General features: G+C 41.5%; 1 protein-coding gene across 1 annotated transcript; it reads left to right on the forward strand.

Moving 5' to 3' along the window:
- Positions 1 to 500: 500 nt before the first annotated feature.
- Positions 501 to 27,883, forward strand: antxr1d (ANTXR cell adhesion molecule 1d). The gene is made up of 18 exons (XM_086169365.1): positions 501 to 858; positions 5,274 to 5,345; positions 5,554 to 5,625; positions 7,294 to 7,375; positions 7,710 to 7,740; positions 7,821 to 7,894; positions 8,810 to 8,878; positions 8,961 to 9,041; positions 9,151 to 9,211; positions 13,407 to 13,505; positions 14,099 to 14,168; positions 17,028 to 17,106; positions 17,387 to 17,482; positions 17,994 to 18,032; positions 18,196 to 18,294; positions 18,384 to 18,548; positions 18,648 to 18,728; positions 26,222 to 27,883. The coding sequence occupies exons 1-18, from the start codon at positions 689 to 691 to the stop codon at positions 26,540 to 26,542; spliced, it is 1,761 nt and encodes a 586-aa protein (XP_086025491.1). The 5' UTR covers positions 501 to 688; the 3' UTR covers positions 26,543 to 27,883.
- Positions 27,884 to 27,944: the final 61 nt, after the last annotated feature.

The raw sequence follows: 27,944 nt of genomic DNA on the forward strand, positions 1-27,944 counted from the left end.
AACACACACACGGAAGAATGCCAAAACTCCCCACAGAAAGTTCCACTCATCGGAATCGAACCAGTGTCCTTTAGGCTGTGAGGCTGAAGCGCAAACCACTAGGCCACACTGTCGCCCCCCCCCCCCCCCGCTCAGTCTTGTGATTGTTACAATTCTCGTGGGGTTGGTTTCAATATGAACCCCCCCAAAAAAGGTTTGGATATTTTGGATAAAAAATCTGACTCACAACAATAACTTTAAACACTTTTAAGCCTAATTCCATCGTTTGTTTTTCATAATGCAACGTCACTTGGGTTGTTCTTGAGCCGAATTAGAAGAGAGTAATAACATTTGTTTTTTTTTATACATGAGAACTTTCCCGAAATTGCTTTTACGGGGGGTTTCCCTGATTTTAAAGGAGAAGGGGGGGGCAGAGTGTTGAGTCTGTCCTCGGGTGTCGCTCCTCTCCTTCATCCGGCCCTGCCTCGATCCCACTCTTTCCTTTTTTTCTTCCTCCAAGCCGGGTTGTGGGCGAAGACGGAAGGCTCAGTGCGCTTGACCTGCCCCGCCGGAACGACACGATTCGCGGACCGAGCGACTTCCAACTCCCCCCCCTTTCACCCCCAGAGTCGAATAACCGCAGAGAAAGATGTGAAGACCAGCGGTAGTTTCCGAGTGCCTGCCGGCGGTCTGTTCGGGCCGGGGAAAGATGGCGAGGACGCACACTTCCACGTTCCTCGCTTTGCTTCTGCTGTGGATTTTCATCCTGGTCTTGTCGGTGGACGGACAGCGACGGGGGGAGGAGGAGGCGGAGAACGAGGAGGAGGAGGAGGAGAGGTCCTGTCAGGGCGCCTTCGACCTCTACTTTGTTCTGGACAAGTGAGTGTCCGCGGTTATTTACGGCTTTGTTACTTTCTCCCGGCCGCGCATTGCCAAGCAACGACAGCCAAGCGCGTTGGAAACGCGCAGCCCATCGGCGGTGAGTCCGGGCTGGTTGCAACTATCACAGGAGAACAGATTGACTTTGTAAAATAAGAAATATGTGTGTGTATCACACTCTCAAATACCCCCCACGACCTTCAAAAATCTCAATTATGTAATTATTCTTTTTGGTACAAATTTCCCAAATAGGGCCCCCAATAGTGTTCTTCTGAAGTAGACTGCTATTATTGGGAGTGTGGGTCTCCTTGTTCCTTTAGCTGGGAGGTGAAAGAAGACCCCCCTCCTTTGGCCAGGGGATGTGATGGGATGTGGGCTGGGCAGGGCGAGCAGGATGAGATAGAGTTTCAGGCCCGTCACGCCTGCGGACACAGCTGCTCAGGCTGGCCCCAAAGCAGCTTCTCGGCCCCTCGGCCCGGGGATTGTTTCACTCTCCTGAATCTTCATGTGTCCAGAGGAAGGGGCTCTGCTTCTTTTGTCGTACGGCAGGATGTGAATATCCCATAGACACCAGGGTGACACACCAGTAACATTGTTCTCACGTGCTTCATAAAGTGGTACATCTGAAACTCTAGAAATCTTGCCAGAACCATCATCTTTGACTTGGCACTGATTTAGTTTTCTCCTTTTTTCTTTTTTTTTTTTTTTTCCAAATTTGTCTCAAAGCCATGACTGGAACTGAGGTGTGTGAGAGGCGGATGTCAGACAAAGCCCAGTTTGAACGGGAGACCCGTGTGAATAAAAGACAAAATGTCATCAGGAACCCGGTTTCTACCATTAACAGTGACCTGTCTTTGAAAATGTGTGGGCTACAGAGGACAAAAGCATCACATTAAACCCTGCAGCTATATAAGAGGATAAATACAACTATTTATCTGAATCACATAGTAGTGGAGGTTTAGTGTTATAGGATTAGTGAGTTGTTTTTTTTCCTTTGGCTGAGCTTTACTTGTTTTTCCTGCGTGATCTGCAGACTTAACAGCCCTGGCTGTCCGGAATCTGCAAAAACATTATAATTGACATTTTTGTCATATCTTGTCTCAGTTTGCCCGGCGAGATAATGCATATCGACATAGAGCAGTGGAACATGTCAAAACAGGACAGGTAAAGCAATGCGTTCAACTGTGCCTTGCGAAAAAAAACACACACTTTTGAAGACCACTGTGCGTGTAAAGAAAAAGAGGAGTTATGTTTTTTTTTCCTCTTTTAAAGCATTTTGTAAAGCTAGTGAACCATCTTTAAACAGGATTTTGGATGTCCTCATCCACAAGTGGAATCCACCCAGAAGCCATGTAAGCGACATTTCACTGAGGTTTCAGCACGTGTGGCGATCTTTCAGATGTCCAGGGAGGCATCTGTCAGTCATTCTTTTAATCTTTACCCTTTGCATGAAAAAGTTTAGGATAAGCCTGGGGAGCGCAGCATGTCACGCTTGGCCAAATCTCCGGTACACCCGTATGGAAGCATCTGGATCAGAATCCCACAGCAGGCCTCCAGGAGGCTGCTGCTCTTTTTTTCTCAGATGTGACCAAGTTATTGGCTCTTTTTTAACATTTAAATGCCAAGCGAAGACCTAATATCAGCTCTACCGGGAGATAACCTAAGATCTTCAAATCTTTTTTTTCTCCCAGATTTTTACATGAGCCCTACTAGTAGGCTCTCTGCAGCCAAAATGCTTACTAAAATAAATTGAGCACCATCAGCCTCTATATTCAGTCAGACTCGCACAAAATACCAGGCTCTGTCCTCCTCTGTGTCTGTTGAACCTCAAATAGGGCAAGTAGTGTTTGTCCTGGCATTTGTTTTTAAGCAAATTAAATGGTAAATTTGGTCCAACACAGATTCTGCCTTGAATTGTAAAATTATGCAGGTGGGAAAATGGAGACTCATTCTTGAAATGTGATGTTAGACACGTTATCATATAACACCATTTAATTTAACATAAATCCACTGAACTGCAGTGAATTAAATGTCTTTGGGTATGTTCTAGGGTAGTCTTAGAGTGTGCTTCCTTCCCAATTGCATGTCCCACACCAGTGTCAGATTATTTTACATGATTACATTTTAAACAAGCTCTCCATGACTTTTTCATGTTGTTGGGATTGTACTTTGAGAGTCAAGAACATTAGAAACACCCAATGAAATGACGCATGTGTGTGTGTGTGTGTATTGGTCAACAACCAAATAACAATGTTTTTTACCGCCAACAGAAGTACAGTAAATGCATTACATACACCCCAGTGTTTGAGAATCTCTAATTAGTTTTTTTTTCTCCCCCTATTTATTTATTTGTTTGTTTGTTTGTTTGTTTGTTTGTTTGTTTATTTCAGATCGTTCAGTTGTTAAAATGACCCACTACACAAAAAACAAACAAAGTTTGCTGCTTATTTGTGTCAGAGAATAAGAACATGTGATGAGCTCTATTTTCTTTTTTGAGCAATGTCTAACTTCATTATCCCTCCAGCACATTCCACCAAATATTCCATTTAAAGCAGATTAAATGTGAGGTAGAAGAAGAAATGTGTTTTGTAACTTTTGTAAACTCCTCCTCTAACAGGACATTATCCTTTTCATCATTCACAGGGAAAAGATAAGCTGAGCAGGAAGCGGCTAGTTAACTAGGAGGCACGAAAGAGCCCTCATGAATCGAATGTGCTCACTCTTTCTTTGTCTTTATGACCTTATTACACACTTCAGGAACCACCCTCTGTTGAGCTCAGTGTAACTTTTCTGTTTGAAGTCATTGCATCCTTCAATAGACACTCACACTCAAATTTCTCCCCCGCTGAGTGTTACTTCAGCATCCCTCTGTTGTTCATGTCACAGTCTTTTCACTCTGCAGACCCCCAACCTGTTGTAAGACTGTCTGTGCTCACTGCAACCATCTGGTCCCCCTCACACTCACACACACACAGACACACGCATACACACACACACACAAGCAGCAGTACAGCACACACAGCGACACACAGGCCAACTGCCGACTGCATGGTTGCTGCTTGAGGCAGACTGCTACATCTGTCTCTGTCTAACCTTAACCCCCTGGCCCAGCAGCAATTAGCCCCCATTAGCAGCCCCCTGGGATTGAGCTTCATTAAGGGGACTATCATTTACAAACATAGCAGTGGGCAGAGCAGCAGCTCCCACCACCAACAGTTTACAGTCTACTGTAATGGAATGTGACCATTGGTCAGATAAAAATCATAACATGAGGATGTTTATGTTACAGATGTGCTTTGAAGAAGCTCCTGTTTGTGGACCACAATAGTGCTTTTTTCCTCTGAAGTACGAAAGGTCTATCTTCCTCAAAATTTCTTTGCTTTTTTTCCCTAACGCCCATTTTAAAGACCTTTCAACAGCATGACTTCATGCATGTCACCCCCACAGCTCCACAAGGCCATGCTTTCTTTGCAGACAGGTTGTGGCTTCTTTTTGCAAAATTCCTGTTCAATTTGACGATCAAAAGTTTCTTCAAGAAAGTCACAAAATCTGATTAAATGTTGAAAATGTCCTGTTAATATTTTCTCTGCCCATCACACAAAACAGGCTGTAATGTCACAATGCCAAATCATACTGTAAAATATGATGCTACCCAAGTTGGCATCATGTCGAAATTTCATCCCCTGAGAATGGTCTCAATCACCAGATATAGTTGCAACTCTTCCATTCTGCTTGGTGGAAATATTGTCTCCCTCACTTTGCCACTTCAGTATCATTGCAGTGATCTATGTGTTGTATGTATTGCTCTGGCAATGGAGGTCATTTATGTAATCGATGTTTGGTTTAAAAAGTCCTTTTGTAATTGTTCATTGTCCATTGCTCACCCTCCTCATAAACAATCAACCACATTTGCCACTTAATCAACAATCGGTCACGTTTATTCCCCTTTGTAAGAATCTATATTTGTGTAGGTCCAAAAAAACCCCAGAGTGGTGAGGCCTTAACAAGCACTGTTGTGTTTGTTCTGTACTTTTGTTGGTTGCAGATGATGTAATAAATAGCAGCCTCTCTCCTAGGCGAAGGTTTTACTAGGTGACCAAATTCTGCAAGTGCCACCTCTTTTTGCGAGCAGTCTGAAGGTTGCAGGAGCGTTAGCCAATGAAAAGGATTTGGGCTAAGCCAGAGTATATCTTCACACCATAATTGTCATTGCCAATCAAAATGCATGAAATACATTTTCAAAGATCTTTTTTGTCTGCTTAAAATGGTCCAACCATAATCACTTAAACCGAAGTCCATGTCTGTTTTTCTGTTACACTGTTTATGATGTATTGGTTGCAGTATATTATAAGTTATTGGTCTCATTTTGAAAGAATGTTTTTCATTATAATTTGTTTTGTTTTTGTGGTTTTCAGGTCGGGAAGTGTTAAAAATCACTGGATAGAGATTTACTCATTTGTGGAGCAGCTGGCAGAGAAATTTATCAGGTACATTCATTGTACAGCATGGACACACTGAGATTGATTTTTATTAGAATTGTTAGACATGGCTAGATAAGCAGAGGAGAGAAACATATCAATGAGGCTGCCAAATGATTACAGAACATTAATAGAGGACCTTAAACATTATAGACATGGATTTCAACCTTGCTATTTCTGCTTCGTCTGTATTAATGTGTAACAACTGTGTTTACAGCCCCATGTTGAGAATGTCCTTCATAGTGTTCTCTTCACAAGGAAAAATCATCATGAAACTTACTGAGAACAGGTAAGAGAAATAAGATTGAATCTGCTGTCTTAAGTTACGCAGTGATGTGTCTCCACCTGTCCCCTCTTGTCCTCTCTGAGGAATAGGGCACAGACAATACAATGCCAGTATTCCTTAAACTCATGTGATTGAGAGAGAAACGTATATATAATTATTTGTATAGATCCTTGTTTTTCAATCAAATATGAAAACTGGCAGATGTTCATGGACAAAACCTGGCCCAAAAAATTCCCCAAGTTAGCAAAAATTCTGAGAATAAAACAGAAAACTCTTTGGGTGTAGCACTGGAGGGGAATCTTATCAATGGGAAATAAATGTATCAATTAAAAACAGTAGGGTCCATTGTGCACAATGTGTCCATCCGTACTCTTTGCAACATGTCAGATTTCCACAAGTCTTAAATGATAGATGGTTGAACAGAATTTGGTGGTTGATTCCCTTTGGCCCTTGTATGAAAGATTACTTGTTGAGAGTTGGAGGATTTGTGACAGCGTGAGGATAGCTACTGGCAGGCCACAGATCATTTATTGCACAATGCCTACCTGTCAAAAAACTAAAGGAAGGGTAAGCTTTCGTTCAGTCAACTGACATTTGATTACTAAATAAAAAAATAAAATTATGAATTTCAATTGAACTTGAGTCATTTAGCACCGATGAATTAAAAAGAGAAAAATGGGAGTGTATGGCTGTTTGTCTATATATGGCAACCAGTCCAGGGCGTACCCCGCCTGAGTGCAGGATAAATGGCAGAAGATGGATGGATGGATGGGAGTTTAGTTACCCCAAACTCTCAACCATATAATCACTCTAGCCTTGTCTTTCAAATGATTGTGGTAATTAAATCTGTAACATCAGATAAAGCTTCCGAAACAAGATAAACTTTGCTGACAATCCAATTCTGTGCAGGACGACACAATTAAATTATGAGGACAACTCCCAGATATTAAAAATAAATAAAAGATAATGGCAAAAAACAGACCCTACATCACATGCAAGGAAGCAACTTGTTCAAAAAGGTGGTAAAACACGTGATGTAGGTAATAAAATAATTACCTGTCAGCTCTAATCACTCTGTGTGTCATTCATCTGATGTGGACCACTTGTGCAGGGCTGGCTGGTTTCTGCAGCAGGTTGAGTAAGTCAACCCAGGTGTCCCTGCAGGTAGTAATGCATTTCAACTATAATTAGAGGACCCGTAAGGCTTTTCCTTGCCAGATGAAATATTAAATCCCTCCAATGCATCACTATCTCTCCCCCCCGTTAGCACCCTCGAGGTCCCTCCAAACAAAATCTGTCATAAATGGCAACCCTGGCAGAGGCCGGCTTGTACCAGAAACAAGATTTATGTGAAAAACATGCTGCACGCAGCTCTTAGAAGCCATGTTACAAAGATGGCAGTATCACACACACCAATTGCAGTCCCCGTGGACAACATCCTGTGGGATCTAGTCGAATTCCTTCCCCAGGTAGATCCCTGACTGAATGATTCCTCTGCAGTGGAAGGACACCAACCATTTCCCTGTTTTCAAAACTGGAACAACCACCTGCCTGTCACGCAACAGGAACTGTCTCCTCCCTACTCACTTTTATTTGTCATAATCAGACCATTTGTCTTTTCCAGCATTTCCATTGTCATTTTTTGGGGCTGTTCGGTTGTTTATCCCACAGGAAAGCCATAGATGATGGACTGAAGGCCCTAAAGCAAGTAATTCCAGGAGGAGACACACTTATGAATTTAGGATTACAAATGGTAAAGTTGATTTATGTTGGGTTTTCGTTTTTCATATCCACTAATAAATGCATCAGCTAGTCAAGCAATTAAAAGGCTTTGATAATAAACAAATCCTGTTTTTTAAGAATCTGATGATTCAAATTGACGTCAGGCATAAGAGGTGATTGAAATCAAAATAAAAATATCAGCCATTTGCTCACTACTTCAACCTCTTCCATGATGCCTGATCACCAAACCAAGCAATAAAAATGATGCTGGTGTTCAGATTATCTAACTTTATAGTCTTTCCTATTTAGAAAATTGAACCTGTTGCAGATTCCTGAAATATTTAACAGCCTCTCTGTGTTTGCAGGCTAATGCACAGATATATCATGAGAACTATGGTAAACAGTCTTGCAATACTTAATTTTAACATTTTTTGAAACATTTGCTACAAGTGCCCTGAAATGTACATGATCAACAGGAACAGCCAGCATCATCATTGCACTGACGGATGGGGAGCTGAATGAGTGGCAGTTTGACACAGCTCAGCGGGAGGTGAGATGCCAGGATTATATTAGGAAAGTTTTCCTGTACTCCCTATCAATTCTCTGTATACCTTTTGTATCCCCACTACTCTTCTCTGCCAAGTGGGTTCACCTTTTGAGAGAAACATTTCATACTTCAACTTCAACTTGAATACTTTTCACTCCAATTGCCTTTTAACTAGGACAGCAGCAGTTTTGTAATAAACACATTGTGGGTTGGCAAAGGGTGTGGTTCACATCATGATAAATCATCAAATACCATCATATTCAGAAGCTTCTTACTGGTTATCAGTATTATATCAGTCATCCATCAGGAAATTTTAAACAGTCTGTTCATGTAAGTATATTATTTCAGAAAATATATTATTGTTACAAGAAAACATGATGTTTTTAACCAACATAGTCCACAGTTTACAGGTAATCTTTAGGTCATGTTCCAAAAAATTTGTCACAAATTATGTTTGTAATGTACCGGTAATTCTTCATTAATCCATTCATGATCTCTGGATAATGTAATGTAAAGATGATTCATTTGGATGGATGGATGGATGGATGGATGGATGGATGGATGGATGGATGGATGGATGGATGGATGGATGGATGGATGGATGGATGGATGGATATAGAACATCCATTGAGATGCTCAATATTCTGGGAAAAAATATACATTGATAAATTGCACAGCTTTGGTAAACCACCCTGCATTGCATTGCTTTTTCACTAAAGTGAATCGACAAAGTCCCATAAAGCAAAATAGTATCGAACCAAAATGATGATGTGACAATGTGCATGTGATTGATGTCTTCTGAACTAATGTCCTTTTAATGAAGCCTATGTCCTGTTTCAGGGATGTAAACATCCCTTTTAGACCTCTGGGTGCTCCATATGCTTCCTAAATCTTTGTTTATTTTTTCTTGGCTCACAGGCTCAGAGGGCTAGGTCATTGGGCGCCAGCGTTTACTGTGTAGGGGTCAAAGAATTTAACCAGACCCAGGTAGGCTCCCCAGAATGATACTGAAGATAAATATACTTGTTACAGAGCAAATATAATATTTTATGTGTGCATGTTTTTCTAGCTTGCTACCATTGCAGACACTGTGGAACATGTGTTTCCTGTGTGGGGAGGCTTCCAAGCCCTCAGGGGAATCATTGACTCGGTATGACATAAATATACCACACAATTACCAAGAGACAGAATGCAATAAATCATATTGTTTTATTATGTTATGTTTGTGTTTTTTAATCTTTTTTTATGGTATTGTCCAGATCATCAAGAAGTCCTGCATTGAGATTTTAGCAGCCGAGCCGTCCAGTGTGTGTGCAGGAGGTAAGAGGTGTCGAGCAGGAGGTCCCCACCCCCTGCTGAGACGCTATACAATTACCATGTGTGTGATTGCATCAGATGACAGCCATGTAAAGCCTCTGAAGTGGAACATGAAGTTGAGTAATCGCATCAACGCTTATGACCGCGGCGTGACAGAGAGCGTATTGTCATCCACGGCCTGGGGAAATTAGCATAGCCGCTTCAGCCCAGCATGTGTGCAGTGAAGGGGGGTGGGAGGGTGGGGGGGGGGGGGGGTCAGCAGAATTAGCCATGAATCTTTAAGCATGGCTGCCTCTCTGGCCTAGTTTGCCACATCATAGATGCTAAATAGCCATTCTGGCTTTTTCAGCCTCTACTTAACCTCAGTTCTCTGGCCTTGAAAAGCAGTTTATGGAAGTAAAAGACAGAGAATGCTCAGTGAGACGGTGAATAAGCCTTTATGCATGTCCGAGAGGATGGATGAGCCATGACATGACCTTATTAGAACTCACTTAAGAGAGTGCTACCAGGAAAGCCAATGAGGTTAACATCTATTATGGTATATGGAGGAGAGGAGACGGAAGGAGGGAGGAAGGGGGAGAAAGGAGAGGCGAGGACATAAGAGGAACAGTGAGGACAAAAAATAGCAGTTGTCCTTGACCAATAATTAGTCTCAGGTTCGCTCTCTGTCACTGGACATGAGCCCAAATACCATTCAACAGCTTCATTTATTATTCGATTGATGAGTGGCCTAATGGTCAGTGAACTAAGAAACCAAGGATGCACTTCGACTAAGACTTAAATCTTGACTAATTAATGAAGGGTCAGGATTTATCTGCGTTGTGTATTGTTTCCTGTGTTGTCAAATTTGGCTCAGTGGAAATAATATCTTTTAAGGACAACATATTCCTATTTTATATAGACCTCAAAAAATACTTGTCACATTTTTGCTTATAATTTTGACTGTTGATTCAGTGTGTGGCACTGAAAAGAGAAAATTCTAGAAATGTTTCTAATTTCAAAGCAAGTTTTAATAGTTCTTCGTTTTCTTTTCCGTCAGTGTCCTTTTTACACTTCTATCCATTTTTGAAAATTTGAAGCTCAAATTATTAAGTTAATGGAGAGAGATATCAACAGAATAATAAGTAATGAAAACAATCATTTGTTGCTGCTGTATATTTAGGGCTTTGCAAGATGAAAAAATGGACTACAACAACCGTCAGGAGGCTTTTTATATATTTCACCCTGTGTGATATATCACATATGTATCATCAAAGATAATTATCATTTAAGTCCCAATATACTACTGAAAAATGGGATTCACAAACTATCAGTCAGCATGCTACTTCTGCCATGTCAACATATAATATCATTACTATGGCTGTCTGACTCTGTTTTAGCCACAGTCACATAATGTAGTGGCTTTAGATAAGCACATGCATGAATGTTCCTCAGTTAGTGTACGTACATGAACACGTATCTTCAAGTCCATGTACACACATGTCCCTCACACTGATGTGAAGTGACCAGGCCGAGCTGCCTGCAAACAGGCCATCAGACTGAACAGTGAACATTGGGCTGCACTATCAGACATGACAGCAGCGATTTCACATACACACGCATGCACACACACACACACCGAGAGGACAGTGAGAGTTTGGCCCTTAGATCTAACATGACAGCAGAGATTGCTGCTTTCATTAACGTCTGACCCTTTCTTCCCTGCTGTTTCTTCCTCCTTTGCCCCTCCCTGCCCTTCACTGTCCCGTCGCACTAATGTGATTGAAGAGCTGTTATTCGGACAAGGCATACCCCATTTTTTTAACTCTGCACACACACACACACACACGCACACACAAACAAGCACTTAGTCATATGCACACAAGACACGTGTTCATGTGGACACCAACGTAATTCTTGTCAAGCATTCAGGTGAAGATGTAAACAGACATATGGCACCAGAGAGACAGGCAGATTGCAGTGGAGAGGGCAGCAGCATATGCCGTGTACAAGTAAGCAGGGCACCACCAGTCCCTTCCCACCATGTGTCTGACAGCAGTGACCTTTTCACCCGTGTGTGTGTGTGTGTGTGTGTGTGTGTGTGTGCGTGTGTGTGTGTGTGTGTGTGTGTGTGTGCGTGTGTCTGTGGAAACCAATCTAATCCCTATGTGATTAGACAATGGGTTTGATCATCTTTAACTTCTTCATTGTCTGCGTTATTTATTAATTGATGAATGACAACACTAAATGCAAGAATATCTGTTGTATCTGCTGTTTACCCAAAAGTGTACAGATATGTATGTAAAAAGGCAACAAATTTAAGTGTCAGATTTTGAACATTTGAAATGTTAGGTGGGTTAAATGCTTTAAATGAGCTGGATATCAAAAGTTTTTTATTTGGTATTTTACATTACAATTTATTTATAGTTTGTTCTACAAACTGATACATGTATCTTGCAAAGAAAGGAATAAATCCAAATTTGAAGGTCTGATTGTTTTTTTTTTGTCTTTATTATGCATAAAACCCCAAGCTTTATATCATAACAAATATAATTGACCTGAAAAATACACCCCAGTTCATGCGAAAAAAAATCTTTGTTAAGCTGCCAGCAGTGTGTGTGCATGTGTGTGTGTGTGTGTGTGTGTGTGTGTGTGCGTGTGTGTGTGTGTGTGTGTGTGTAGGAGTGTGTGTGTTTGTCTCTACACAGCTTCTAGATGCAGACCACATAAACCACAAGTCCTGAAAATTAGACCATACCATCTCAGTCATGGGGACCTGATTTTTGCAGAGGAATTTTATAATTGCAGGAAGCAAAATGAAGGAAGAGACAAAGATCCCAACACGATAAAACTATGTGGCTAATCATGTGTGTGTGTGTGTGTGTGTGTGCATTTGTGTGTGGGGAGGGTACTAAGAAGCTAGCTTACGAATGATACACAGTCTGGACATGTTGGAAATGACTGCATACATTTAAATAAGGATACCCCTCCCATTCACCGACACAGGGGATGGTTGTCTTGAGGCTGCATATACTGTATCTTTGAGACAAATCATGTATAGTACTGACTGTTATGCAATAACCCATACTAAAAAGTAACTAACTACATAATGTTTTACATGTTCATCACCTATTCTTAGTTAATGATACCCCAATTTCACTTTACGTTGTTCTTATATACCATTGCTTTTCTTACCAAAAGGAAATTCTTACCTCCATCCACTTTAGCATTTATGTAGCAAAACAACGATACTGAGTTATCACAGATACACAGATACAGATTAGTGTGTATTTTCTCTGCTCAGCTTAAGTGCTGTATGTCTGTATTCATGGCTTTTCATTGTAGCTGCTTTGACCTTTTAAAAAGTGCTGCCACATATTCACCCACACCCTGTCATGTTTTTGTCCAGTGATCTTCACGCTGGAGCTTTAAATGTTAAAGGTGTGGAGAGTGTTCTGTTCTATTAGACGGAACAACACGAGAGGAAAGCAGTGCACATAAACCACATACATTTACACGTAATCCACACACACACAAACACACACGCATGACGCACACGTGCACACACTTGCAGTCACATGCATTTGCCCTCCTACACATTCTTCAGAAAGAAGACAAAGACAGTGCTTAATAAATATGTCCTCAGTCCCATGCAGACACACACACACGTGGTTCAATAGGTAAGGTCAGAGCTACTCTGACAGTACTGTGCTGTATGTTAGACCTGCAGGCGTATTTTCAAGCAAGTGTTTTTCCGCTGCTCCCTAACATATGCTGGGTAGCAGCCACATAGAAACTCCAGCATATCCTGGCAAGCTGCTGTCAGCGCGCTTTAACTGTGCCTGGGGAAAAGTAAAGGTCAAAGACACACACACACAGGCGCTCACACGTCCTGGCTATGGCTCACAGTGAGATATTTCTGAATAGAAGCACTTTTAGCATTAGCATCATTCAAGCATATTATGGCCTTTCCACACATACACGCACAAGCACACAGATATAAACAAACCGTAATGAGGCATGCACACATCTCTACTTCTGAGCGTCTGACAGGAAGAGATTTTCTGTTACTGTTTTTATATTTTCTTTCAAAATTCACCCTTTTCAACAACAAATAATTGACAAGAATTTTGTAGGAACACATTTCAATGTTATAAGGGATGAATGCCCCTGACAGCTATTAAAGATACCTTCTTTCTTCTCTCTCTCCCTTTCTCAGAGAGTTTCCAGGTGGTGGTGAGAGGCAATGGGTTTCTCAACGCTAGAAACATCGATCAGGTCCTCTGTAGCTTCAAGCTGAATGATACACACACTTTGGGTAAGTTAGTGATTACTTTCATCACAAGCATTCAGATGCTGAATAATTAGGTTAAGTAAATATTTAAAAGGTTGGAAATAATGAAGCATAGGGCTTCTTCTGTATGCTTCCTGATATACTAAATTGCCCTACAAAATTAATATTTGACCAATCTTGGCATTTTGCTTAGCCTTATGTATGTAATGAAAAGTAAATAACAAATAGCTTAGAATAAATAATAATAAAAAAAAAAATAGATAAATAGCTTTTTGGAGCCAAATTTCATATCAAATAAAAAAAACAGACAATCTGCTTACTACATCTTTTCGTATAATTGTATGAGTATTAGAGTTGCAAACAAATACCTGGAAATTAGCTAAACACACATAAAGACAAGGAAGAAATTAGATAATGCTAAAACCATCTAAATCTGAAGATGAATCTAATGAAATGCTAAAAAAAACTCTGAGAAATCACCTGGAGCAAGAAATGTCCAACATTTTCAGGGAAAATTACTAAAAATTGGATAGGATACTTAGTCTTGTACTTATTTCGGGAGCCAAGGATTTGAGAACCAACTGCTTAAAATTGGATTTTTGTTCTTGGCAATGCAGATGAAAGACCAACTGGGATCCAGGATACCTTCCTCCTCTGTCCTGCTCCTGTTATTGAGGAAGTAGGGAGGTAAGCCGCACATCTCCTGTAGTTCCCTACCTGGTTAGAACTCTCTCATTGTATCTTTCCATGAATCCCGTGAAAACTAAGTGGCCAGATCTTTTCCAACTGCATATAAGTTTGATGTGATGTGAACACACAAGACTGCTGTCCTTGAAGAAATTAGGGCCAAAGTCATTGAGTGTCTGTGATCAATCAGTGTTTGTCACGGCTAACGAAGCCAGACACCAATCACAAGGGGACAACAAGAGTAGAGCCCAGGAACACGACTTAATGAGAGCCTCCTGGAGAGGACCGTCGCAACTGCCTATTTGTGTGTGTGTGTGTGTGTGTGTGTGACAATGTGTGTATGTGTTTCTGGATTTGCGTGTGTTTGATGTATCCGAATCACTGTCTGACACTTGAGAGACAGAAAGTGTGAGCGGGGTCGGCCGGGCAGTGTAAAGTTTCCTCTGAGGGATTCTGTCTTTCCTGTGGGAGGTTTAAAGTAGAAGTTTCTCGAGGGCCAAAAAGCACGATACTGAGGGCTGAGCTCCAAGAGGACCGAGCCCCAGCAGCCTGCCTGTCCCTTCTGCCACCAGTCCTGTGCATAATTATATACTCCAGCCTACAGCTTCAGACACCCTCAAGTCATCATCTGTCTTGTTGCTGTCACTCAGATTTCTTGCGCGATTTGAGCTCCTCTGAGATAGAGAAATAGTAATTTTCTTTTCACACTGAGGCTGCAGGAAGATATAAGATTCTGTGACACGCTTCACTATATTTCTCTTGTACATGCTCGAGTGGTATTGCCTTACTCCCATCCTATAAGGCAGCAAAGGCATTTGTCAAAGACCCATATCGGCCATGGAGCATTTGGTTTATTTAGGGACGATGTTAAGGTAGAGAGGATGCAGATGGGAGAACGTGACTACAAAAATTGAGCTTTTCTGTTCGTAAAAAGTAGAAGGGTTAAATCGAAATTCGACAAATTGAACCTAGCACTTTTATCAGCAAACACTGTGATCAAAATATCTGATTTTCTCTTAAACCATCATGGGGCTGCTATATCTGAAAGCAGATCAGGCCAAGGTGCATCATTGTGCATTCCACCGAGGCCAAATGAAGCCATTTTTCCTTGTCGCAGAAAGACATTGGGTCAGGGGTTTCAAACACCCTGAGTGCCAGGTAAGGGGAGCTCAACTTTGCATGTATGACCAATTTCAAATTCACTGAAGAACAGGTCCATCGGAGCTTAGCCTTCTTTTTTCCTTTTCAGTGAATATATTTTGCAGTTTTTCTGTCTGCTTGGTCGGTTTGATTTCAAATCAAACATGCAAATCCTGTTGCTTGCATAAGGGTGCAATGAATCCACTCTGCAACAAACCACAGCTCCTTCAGTAGTCTGGCTTACCAATTTCCATGCTGTATTTAAAAAGAAAACGCGGACACTAAGCAAGACCGTGGCTGCGGTTTGGGAACCCGCAATGCTTTGGCTGCACATGGCTCTGCAGGTTTAAGATAGCCCTTCACAAGCAACACAATGAACCATGCGGCTAAAGAGAAAGACGTCTCCCGTCCCTTGACATTGTGGAAAATCAGCCAATCAGCAATTAATATGATGTTTGTAGCTGCCCTATAAATCCCTGCAACCTATTAGAGTTAGATTGGTGGCGCTGTTTCCGATTTGTGGGTGTTAAGGTTAAAATTCCAAATCTGTTGGAACTACAGCATCCAGTATCACCTCAACACCCAAGAAGACCCTCATTCACCTCCAACCAATCCTTGTCGAATATTATGAACTCATTGACGCTGCTTTCACACAAATCTGTGTTGACTGCTATCCTTCCGGTTGCAGCTCCCTCCGTCCTGCATACACATACGCACACACATACAGACACAGGGCAAAGACATATATAGTGTTGAGATGATGATTGATAGGGGCAGAGATCTCGCTGTCAGAGAGGAGCTGATAGCACTGTTTACCCTGCCTGCCTGAGAGGAGGGTGGACCATATGATTTGAAAAAGCGGGGGGGGGCAAGAGAAGAGGAATGTACGAGGGGCACCTGCTCTGCCACAAGTTATGAGAAAAGCTGCAGAAGTATGCTGCGGCATAAAGGGGGGTGGAAACAGTGGCAGTGAATGAGAAACTGAAGTTCGGGGCCGAAGTGTGTTTTTGAAGGGAGTGAAAGAGATAAAGGATGTAGACAAGGAAAGGACCTCTGTCAACCATCCCCCACTATCTGTTTCCTCTCTTCAGCCCCCCACCCCCACCTTGCACTGACCTCCCCCTGTCGGGCCCTCCTTAAATCTAAACCCAGACCTCAATGTCCCTCTTGTATTTGATCGCCCCTTCCCCCTTCTAAACCATAAGAACAGCACAAGAAGTCTTTCTCCAGTCCTTTTTTTTTTGAATCATACAACTACAATCCAGCTGTCTACTGTATCTCGCCCTCCCAGGCTCTCCTGTTTAGGTCTCTCTGTTAGGACCTCTATAAATGACTTTACAAAACGAAACAATGTCGTCCTTCTTGGATGTTGATGTTAAAAAACAATACTATTATCACATAAAATATATATCTCTTATTACCAAGCCTTGTATAACCATACAGAGAGCTGTTGCTATAGCTCTAATTTGGTTCTTTTTGTTTTTACTTTAGAAGGTCAGGTCTGACCCAAATAGAATTTTTCTTGTCTTTCCGTGTTAAGGGAACTTTTCTAGACTGTTAAACTTAGGTTTTTGTCTGTGTCAGCATGTTTTTTGACTTTTAAAACTCCCAATACAGAATGATCACGTGAAGGAATGTTGGTACCAGTTCAGGCAAGCACAGGAGCCAAGACGAAAACCATCAGTGTGTGGATCTGTCATGGGTCTCATTGTTTTGCAGGGTGGTCTACCTGCAGGTGAGCATGAATGAGGGCCTCTCCTACATCACCAGCTCTGTTCACATCACTACTACTGAATGTGTAAGTACATATTACACAGTATTCGCATTATCACAGCAGCAGGTGATGATACTAACCTCTGGCTTGCTGTGGTCTCCGAATAAACACTAGTGTCTTTTCCAAACATTTTCGTTTTCTCTAGTCTTCTTCTCTTCTTTGATGTCTCCTCTGTTGTGTCTGTCATCAGAGGAGGCTGTGAGTACTTGGGTTTTCAGTTTCACTTTTTCTTGTCCCTTTTTCTTTTCTCCGTTGTCCATTGTCAGTTCAATTATGGTCCACTCATTCTTTATTTTGAATGCAGTTTGACGGCACCATCGTATTGATTTCGCTGCTGGTGGTCTTCTTGCTGTTGGCTTTGCTGTTGATGTGGTGGTTCTGGCCTCTCTGCTGCACTGTGGTAAGTATAAACTTGAGTACTTCATTGAGTTCTTATGTGAAGATGTAAAGTCAGAAGTTCTACCAATCTCAAAGGGTGTACTGCACAGTCCTCTATTGGGCCTAATTTGGTTTACCGATATTGCCTCCTTCCTAAACAACGGCCAGGTTTTGATTCAGTCTCAATATGTCTCTGTTGCCTTTTCTGTATGACTTTTCTCCAGAATGTCCTTGAGAAAATTAGACTTTCTATGTCGATATTGTTCTGTTGAAAGGCCGTCATCCTGCTCAGACAAATTACTGTCTTGTTCTTGGAAGTTCTTGAAGTTGCAGGAGATTTGCCAAGACTACCATTTCCTTTGCAGAGCCACATTCCTGAACAGTGTTACACAACAGATTGTTATTGTTGCGCACCTGGCCCCACTGAAATTGGGATTCTCCCTTACAAGGACCAAGTTTTATTAATGACTTGAAAAGAGATTGCACTGAAAGTGAAAACAAATAAAATTACTTGGGTTCTTTTTACTCTTTAGGTAATCAAAGAACCTCCTCCACCTCCTCCTCCGGAGCCTGTAAGTTACCCTCTACAAGAAACACTTGTCTGTGCAAACAAAAGCAGCTACTGTACATGACTATGATGAATGTGACATTCACAATATTTTGATAATAGATTGTAGTAGTGTTTTTTTATGGAAATTCTGATCCATGTCATTTATTTGAGATTTTTCTCAAAAGGAGTCAGATGATGATGATGGGATGCCCAAAAAAAGATGGCCCACGGTTGATGCTTCTTACTATGGTGGACGGGGAGTCGGTGGTATCAAGCGTATGGAGGTAGTAACACTTTCAACCCTTATGAATTGATTAACTTCACACGATTCATTTTCAAATTCAAGCTCAAGGACAATTTTTGTCTTTCCTAGGTACGATGGGGGGAGAAGGGCTCAACAGAGGAGGGTGCAAAGCTGGACAAGCCTAAAAATGCAGTTGTTAAGATGCCAGAGCAAGAATTTGAACCTTATGAGCCCAAACCCCGCAAACCTCCCCGTCACCACCCACAGCAGAGGAAGTGGTACACACCCATTAAGGTGTGACTTTTTTTTCTTTAAAGATAATGTGAATTGCTTTAAAGAAGATCTAATTTTAATGTGACTTAATTCACTATTTCTGCATGTGTTTACCCCCAGGGGAAGCTCGATGCTCTGTGGGCTCTGTTCAGAAGAGGTTATGATCAGGTATCTCTCATGAGGCCGCAGCCCGGAGATCAGGTGAGTCTTCCTGCAAACTGGACTAATTTTAAACACAAATCAGAATGTCTGGACCAAAAGCAGGTGCCAAAATGTTTGAAAACAATGAGTGTATGCCATTTGGGCAATTGTGGGTAAGAACCGCTCCCTCTAACACTGCATGACAAGCTACAAGAAAACACATGTCTGAGAGAGACATGAACATTTATGCATGGTTCCAAAAAAAAAGTGATGTTTAAAGGTTACCAAGATGTCATTGTCCTATTTGATCAATATTTGTACCAGCTACATGAAAATGATGATAAAATCTCTTAATATATCTTAGTTTGTTTAAAATTGTAAATAAAAATTTATAGGCCGCAACTGTTGTTCACGTCGCAATGCTGTCTGGGTCGTGACATCCCTAGGTTGGACTGGGCTCAGTCCCATCCATTTTATCGTACAGTACAAAAACATTTCATCTGTGCAACCCTTCGCATTTGAACGCGAGAGGTGCGAGCGAGGAGGATAATGCTGAAGTAAGTCAGAATGAGCTTCAAAGTGAAGACGAATAAAGACACAGAGAGGCAAAAGTCAGCAAAAGTCACTGGTGTGAGTGTTGCAACTGCATTGCTATGCTAACAGAGAGAGAGCGCCAGTTGCTAGGAGCTCCACTTTTTGTCATCCACTGTTAGCTGTAGACTTAGGGGGCCTGTGCTGACTTGCCGGGTGACTTCTCGTCAGCATCCTCCATGATGGTGCCCGGTCTTCCGTCGTCAGCTTACTTGCAGTCGTGGGTTGTTGACATTCTCACTGGAAAACATCCAGCGTCTCCTGCCTGTGGCATTTGTGCAAGCTTTCACTCGTTTCCCGAGCACCTTTTGTATGCTTGTGAAAGAAAAGTGTAGGCAAGCCATTTGGCTTAATGTTCGTTTAATAATAGCAGCACCCGTAAGCTCTTTCACCCGCCTAGGTCAGTCCATCAGCTTAGTTATACTGTACCATACTGAGCCAAAGTTAACACGTACAACCTGTGTCCATCCATCAACCTAGCATGCATTGCACAAGTAAAATAATGGCTGCGCCAGAAGGCTAAAATATGTGTTAAAAATTGCGATTTTTAATGACAAAACAATTCTTTGTGCTTTTCTAACATGAGACAAAAATTAAAGCTTATATATGCCAACTACAGTATTGACCTCCTAAAAAAGGGTGATTTCGGAGTGTTACATGAGGCCGTCTCTCAAGTTTTTCTCCCGAATGTTCAGACTTGGGCTTTTACAGTTGCAACAATTGTAACTCAACTGATGCAGATGTTGGTTATTTTCCTTCAACTACATCAATCTATGTTATACACAATATTTGATATTAGTGTTAATAATTACACTATATGGCCAAAAGTATTCGCTCACCCATCCAAATAATGGGAATCAGGTGTTCCAACCACTTCCATGGCCACGGATGTAAAAAATAAAGCACCTCCGCTTGCAGACTTGTTTTTATGAACATTTGTGAAAGAATGGGTCTCCTTCAGGAGCTCAGTGAATGCCAGCATGAAACTGTGATAGGATGCCACCTGTACAGCAAATCCAGTTGTGAAATTTGCCTTCCTGTCCAGCCGAGCGTACAATCATCACCATATCAGTCATCATATGCCCTTTGTTTTGCCTTTGCTACCTCTATCTTTACCTTACACTGAATCTCCCCGTACTCCTGTCTGTTTTCTGTTTCGGCAGCCTACTGCTCATGGGTCATCCATGATGGGTTAATTGCAGGGAATGAATTTCCCCACAAGCGATTAATAAAGGATTAATTATTATTACTATATAATCCTGCCCTTCTTCATTCCACCACCAAGTCTACTTATCTACTTTCCATCTAGCCGATACACCAAGTACTCTCCTACCTGTCTTCCTGATAACATTAGCTGTAGTTGTCCAGTCATCTGGAAGCTCTCCCTGACCACCCAGAGCCCTTCTCAACTCCTCCCTGAAAACCACACAACACTCCTCCCTTTTCAGCTTCCACCGCTTTGCCCTCTGCTCTGCCTTTGTCCTCTTGATCTTCCTTGTCAGCAGTCATCCTATAAACCACCAGCCTATGCTGTTTGGCTACATTCTCACCGACAACTACTTTGCAATCATTGCTCTCTTTCAGGTTACCTCATCTATACAAGATGTAGTCTATGTGCATACTCCTACTTCCGCTCTTATAAGTTACCCTATGCTCCCGTCTTTTCTGGAAAAAAAGTGTTCACTGCAGCCATTTCCATCCTTTTTGCAAAGTCTACCACCATCTGTCCCTCTGCATTCCTATCCTGGATACCATATCTGCCCATCACTTCTTCATCCCCTCTATTGCCTGCACCAACATGCCCATTGAAGTCTGCACCAATTACTACTGTCTCATTTCTCAGTATGTTCTGTATTACTTCATCTAACTCATTCTAGAACTTCTTCTCAAACTCACATCCCGCCTATGGGGCGTAGCCACTAACAACATTGAGCATCACCTCCAGAACATTTCTAATGATCTCCTCCTCCTGGATAACTCTTACTCCATTTCTCTTTCTGTCAGTACCATGATAGCACAACCTGCTCCTAAGCTTCTAGCCTTAATTTCTTTCCCCCTGGTCTCCTGGACACACAGTATATCCACCTTCCTTCTCTGCTGGACCAACTCTCTACCTTTTCTTATCATCGTCCCAATATTCAAAGTCCCTACTCTCAGTCCCAGACTCTTGCCTTTCCTCTTCTCTCTCTGCTTCTTAGCATGCCTTCCTCTTCTCCTTCTTTGATCCACATTAGCCCAATTTCCACTGGTACCCTATAGGTCATGGTACCAATGGCGGTTGTTGTTAATCTGGGCCTCAAACGATCAGGTATGAGATTATTAGGTTTTATTCACATGTTTGGTTTTGGCAAAAGTTTTACACTGGATGCCCTTCCTAACACAACCCTCTGCATTCATCCGGGCTTGGGACCGGCTCAGGGAGAGACTGACCCGTGGCGCCCTGAGGCTGCATTTCCCTTCCAAAAAAACAATTATCATTAAACAATACAAAAGAGAAATATTTTAATGGTTAAAGACAAACAAACATGAAGTATCCTCATTTATAAATATCTTCAGAAACTTGAGGAGAACTTAGCCATTGTGTTTTTATCTAACCAGACAGAAAATTCCAACAGTAACTGATTTGCTGATCAGGCAGACATACACACACACACACACATGCACACACACATGGTGTCAGTGAATGAGCTACTGATACTCTGTTCATGAAAGCTGCCATTGTGTGAGCACAAGGAATATTGTGCCCTTCTGCACTGTTCTCAATGTTTCCAGCATTTTCCAGTCAAGTTACAGATTCCCTCTCTGCCTCAAAGTCATTCATGCAAAAAATATGACCATGAAGAACAAAAAAGGCCTGTGACATCAACAGCAATTTCAGGCGTTTTTTTAATTTTTTTTTTATTTCATATATATTTTACTGATTATCTTTGTACAACTCTAGAACAGCCATGACCATTGACTTCCTACCAATTCAAAAACATCATTGCTTATGACGCCTGCTGATCCTTTATGAAAGGATTTATAAACCAGCTGCACTTGCCATTTTACATGCATATTTTCAACTATTCATTGAATCAACTGATGTTGTCAGAGAGTCAGAGAAACTTTATTTGTCCCTGAGGGGCATTCAGGGTCACTATGTATGCAGCATTATATGTATATACAGTATGTACAGTGTATATATTTAATAACACCTTGTACCACTAAATTATATTCCCCGCTGGAAAGTCCAGTACCATAACATCATTGTGTACTAGATAGAATGATGAGAGCGGCCACTGTTATCTAACCGTGACCCAATAAAATGAATCCCATAATGCCATAGACATGTTTTCATCATCAAACTGGCTGCCATGGTGAAACATCTGCTCTGGTGTAAATGGTTTTATTGTCAGTTTAATAGATGAAGCCCCATCATTGAAAAATGTATTGATTTGTTCCTTAAATAGTACAATTCATCTTCACTGTACAGCAGTGTGTGTCTGCTGTATGTTCAGCCCATAAAGTTGGTTGTCTTCAGTGTCTTGGCCCCAGTTTGCATTTTTGATTATTTTTTTTTCCGAAGCAGCACAGTTCATCTTTGTCAGGCCAAAAGTTTCGTGACTCTTTGTCAGCCACTTTGTGTGGGTTCATGGTTCACAGAGATGCTTGACAATGACCCCCACAACTCTCTTCATGCATCATTACCCAAGGAAAATTAAATGGTACTCCTCAGATAGAAAGAAAGGGAGGGGAGGCACTTTTGTGACCACTGAGACCAAATTTCCGTTAATCGCCTGATCAGACGTAAAAGACGACAATGTCAATCAAGAATAATGTCCGCTATCTCCAACAGCATGAACTAAAGCCGTGTGAAAAAAAAAGGTTTAGCATCATATAAGTCGCCCTGAATACTTCAGTTTATATGCCATTTACATAGTCTGTGTTCCTGATTTTATACAAATGATATTTTAAAAATCAGAAAGACTTGAAAAGTAACAAATTCAAAAACCAGAATCTCCATAGCCTAGATTAATGCATTTTAATAAATGTATTGGATTAACTTGCCAAAGATCCAATAAGACAACTTGTGATAATATGTGAAAAAGTAACTGACTAACAGTGAGGTATTTTCTTGCAATTTATGTTCTTAACAATCTAATACCTTCACAAAGAAAATTTCATGTAATGGACAAACTGTGAAAGATTAGCTGATATTAGAGATAGTATTCAGCATTATCTTTCGTCTGCCCATTGTGTTGAAATTCAGCTAGTCCAGATCAGTATGTTGTTTTATTCCGAATACACTCCGGTCACAAAAGTGTCTCCTCAAAGTCCAGATGTTTCAGCACATAAATTACTATTTATTCTCAAGTATTTCTTTACGACAAAATTTGTTTGGAAAGTATAATTTGAGCATGTTATCCACTAAAATAAAGTACTCTTAGTGTCTGTGTTTAAAATAAAGCCAATGAAGTTTCTGTACAAAACATACTTTCTAGTTCTTTTCAATAGTTTCTTTTCCAAAATTGCTTTTTCCACATAGACATGTCACTACTTTTCTCATAATTTTTTTTTCTCATAAAGTGATTCGGCTTTTTGCTGGGATTTTTTTGTAAATTGAATTTTAATCTCAAGTAAAATCTTACTGTCTTTATTTCAGTGAATATCTCCAAAAAAAAAATCTGATTGCATATCTGCATGTGCTGAATAGTTTTAAACCACGAAAGGCTTCTCCTGCTTTCTCCTCCAATTCCTCCGCAAACGGCCATCAGCATGCTGCCAGTTTCTGCCACACACTCCTTGTGCAGTTTATGTGTTTGTGCGTGCATGCATTTGTCACTGTAAGTTGTGTGTCAGCACTCCCCGCCGAGCGTCACACAAACAGATGGGGAGTTTAAAGGCCACGAGCCATATTGTGACAGAGGAGATTCCCTTCTTTTGTCCGATGCCACTGATGGCCCCATCACACAGCAGAGACCAGAGGGCTCACACCATCCCTTCTTCCTCACACACAGACGCCATAAACGAGAACAACCTCTCACACACACACACACTCGCATGCACACCACTTGAGCAGTTCATGGTTTTGATTACCTTTAGGAATACGGAGCTCTATTGAATTGATCTTTGTAAATGACACTGAGGAACTTAAAAAAAAAATCAAAGTTTACATGTTATCATTTACCAGCTGACTGCATATGACCTCACTGCATGAAAATGGAAGCTGCACACACTAAGGATATTTTAATGAATTACAGTAGAGAAGACACAACCGCAAATAATAAAAATCATAAATTGCTGAATTTGGTTTAGTCGGTTCACTGTTACCATAACTTTAATTGAATCTCAGGTTGTTGTTTTTTTACATTTCAGAGTATCTGCAGATATGCCAACAAACTATGAACGGGCAATTGTACTGGAATCTGAATTAGTTTAGTTGTGCAGGTAAAATTTCAGGTATCTTAACTGTTATGTGCCCCCCTACCCCCACCCCCACCCGTGTGAGTGAATTGCTGTAATGTCATGTGAGGCGACAGGCAGAACTGTCAAGTCTTATTGAATCCTCTTCCAAATCTTTCTGCCATTTTCTTTGCTATAACGGTGACAAAAAGTGTGCACACGCATCCCTCTCCTGTGGACAAACACAGTCTATCAGCCTTGTATGTGCATTTCATGGGGAAAGGCAAAGTCTTGGGCCCTGGAAAGAGAAGGGAGTTGAAAGAGGAATGCTGGAGGCTCATCAGGGTTGTTGTCTTTTCCGAAAATGAGTCGAGGGTTCCAAGTAAATACTGGCTGAGGGGAAATAAAGCAGTGACAGACAATACACCAAAAGGCACAACAAGACTGGCTTCTCACACAGCTTGTCTTTGTACACAATATCTACTAAAAGCGGGAGAAATTCAGTGTTTTTGCTGATCTCTTTCACCCTCCTCTCTAACCTTTCTCTTCCCCCATTTATTCATGAGGTTGAGGTTTCATTCAGGCCATATGTTCTGGTGGAGGCATGCTTACAGTCACACACACACACAAACACACTCATATTCATGAGCTTGTGTTCTCATTGTGTCCATATGCTCTCACTGGTGTTGTGCTGCTGCTCTGATGCTCACAAACTGGCCTTTTCACCATAGCCTGGCAACAAGACAAGGGCAGTCACCACCACCACCACCTCCCCAACCCCCCTATCAGGCTGACCCCAATCAATTACACAGCCCTCATATACACAAATTCACACAACGGCCCCCTCAGTCACAAAGCCACTGCTGCTTGGGTCCTCTTAATGGCCCCTGTGTGACTTTAGGGCCTCTCTCTTTAATAAGGTGTTATAATCAGACCACCAAGAGTCTGTGACACAGAGACCTACTCTACATCCTTCAAAATTTGACTGAGCAGGACAAGCCTGTGTGTGTGTGTGTGTGTGTGTGTAAGACATGCACCGGGGATGCCATCCAGGGAACAGAGAATTAAGAAAGGAAGAAAAACATCAATGAGAACAATAAGAGAAGCGTTCCATTCTACTCTGCTTGTAAATTATGTTAAACACTAAGGGGCCTCTGTTAACTATTGTGGGTTTGGAGAAAATCCTCTTTATATTCCAACAAGTCGAGCACATGAGCCACATAAACATCTCTGTGTTCGGCATCAAGAGAGGCCAAGCCATAGTGGGCTCTTCAAGAAAGGAGGCGGGGAAACGGGCAAACCTGCTCCTAAGTTTGTCAGTGCCTGTCTTTTCTGGCATCGCAGCTATTGTGGTGCAGGTGTGGAACGAAGACAGACTCATCCCTGTGTGCCTCCGTGGCCAGAAACACATGTGCCTCTGTCAGCAGAGCTGGCCAAACTGAGAAACCACTGTGGTTCATTGACCTCACAAGATCCTCCTGCACATGTTGATTTTCTCACATCACGTACGAATTTGTTGCCTTAACTATTGAAATGAACATGTGCGGTGGAGACGATAACTCCATCTGTGTGTCTTGCAGGGTCGCTGTATACATTTCCAGAGGGTCAAAAATGAGGAGCATACCATGAATCTGTACACTCCCAGCGCGACACATCACCCTCCCTCAACTCTGACTGCTCATCCTCCTCCTCCTCCTCCTCCTCCTCCTCCGCCCGCTGAACAGCGACCTCTAGTCTCCAACTCCGTACCTCGTACAAAGCCTCCATCCAGAGGACCCCGCACAGTTCCTCCTTCACGGGCACCCCCTTCCGTTAGACGAGCCCCTCCAGGTCCACCCCCAACTCGTGCACCCCCTGGGCCACCAGGGCCCCCTCCGTCACGACCCCCACCCAGACTCTGATGAAGAGAGGACACCCATTAAATAATATATCCTCCTGTCACCTTGAAGACCATGGCTATGATTACAGTGCTGGTAAAGTGACCCAAATTCAGTTTGCTCTCATTTGGGATGGGGTTCTGCTTTCCTCCTGACATTATGGGCAGGCCTAACCACTGAGGATATTTTTAAAGTTCCTGATTTACGTCCGGACTGTTATATCTGAATTTACTTGACTCTAAATCTGACAATTCATCGATTTTTGTTAATATCGAAGACCGTTGCAAATGCAGTCGGTGGAGGGACAGTTGGATATTAAACCACTTAAGTGTTTGGTGTTAGTCTTTTGAAGAGAGTGAAAGCTTGGACAGTATGTAATTTGTGTTTTGAGTAGCAAGTGGAACAGACAGCCGTAAGGAATGATAGAAAAGACTTTCTGAGCATTGGTTACTTCAGGGCCATAATCAATTGACACTTGACTCATTCAGGCCATATTATAAAGAAAGCTGAACAGATGATCAATAAAAAACAACCTAAAATCTGAGGAATAATCAAAAGCAACCATTGAGGCCAGCAGCATAGTCAGGATCATTGTGAACACTTTTAAGACAGGAGATCCTATTTGGACCCCTTGCAAAATTATTTATCAAAATCAGCTAGTTTGATCAAAAAACATTTTGTTCATAAAACAATGAATAGATCATAGATTATCATGTAGTTGCATGTTGAAAGGGGTAAATAACTGGTGACATCTTTACTAAAGCTGAACAGTAGTTGCTTGCCTTTCAAGAAATGATATTAATGAAATGCTGTGCATAAATAATGTTAGTGTGTAAGAGCTTGGGTTTTTACAGTGTTGTACTCTACCGGTCATGTTAATGACTGAGGACGAAGTTGCTTAAAGCATGTTAAGAAATAACTTGAATTTTTAGGTAGAGGGGTGTTTGGTAAACTACCTTAAATTGCTGCAAATTTGTGATTATCGTCACTTTTCCGGACTTTCAACTTATTACATCAAATTTAGCATCCAAGTTTAATGATCTTTTTCCAACTGCAGGACAGTTTTTTTTTTCGTCTTCCATATTTTTATTTATTCTAACAAGACACGGTCTGCTTCTTTAATGCTCTGGGTTGAATTCTTGGTTTTTGTGGCATTCAGAGGAAAATAAAGTAACAAAGGTGATAAAAGGGAAGTCATCTGGTGTACCCTGGATTTGCAGTGGTATTAACATATTCAAGTGTATTGTACTTTGTATTGGAAAGGTTTTTCTTCATTCTGCTTTACTGACTGAAATGATCGTTTGTATTATTTCTGTATTAACAACTTGTGTTTTTTTCACATACAATAAATGTTTTTATATGCAACTTGGCATTTCATGTTATATTTACTGCGAGGCAAATGGCAGATGCAGGCAATAGTCAAGAC

The sequence above is a fragment of the Fistularia commersonii genome, chromosome 2 (genome assembly GCF_037954325.1).
Source record: "Fistularia commersonii isolate RoL2024-O1a breed Wild chromosome 2, RoL_Fcom_v1.0, whole genome shotgun sequence".
In the NCBI taxonomy this organism is placed as follows: Eukaryota; Metazoa; Chordata; class Actinopteri; order Syngnathiformes; family Fistulariidae; genus Fistularia; species Fistularia commersonii.

What these genes read in the sequence shown, in the direction of transcription:
- antxr1d (XM_086169365.1), top strand. Translation starts at nt 689, where the DNA reads ATGGCGAGGACGCACACTTCCACGTTCCTCGCTTTGCTTCTGCTGTGG. An exon ending in TTGACACAGCTCAGCGGGAG is followed by an intron (nt 7,895 to 8,809) that starts GTGAGATGCCAG and finishes CTTGGCTCACAG; the next exon opens with GCTCAGAGGGCTAGGTCATT. An exon ending in GGCCTCTCTGCTGCACTGTG is followed by an intron (nt 17,483 to 17,993) that starts GTAAGTATAAAC and finishes TTTACTCTTTAG; the next exon opens with GTAATCAAAGAACCTCCTCC.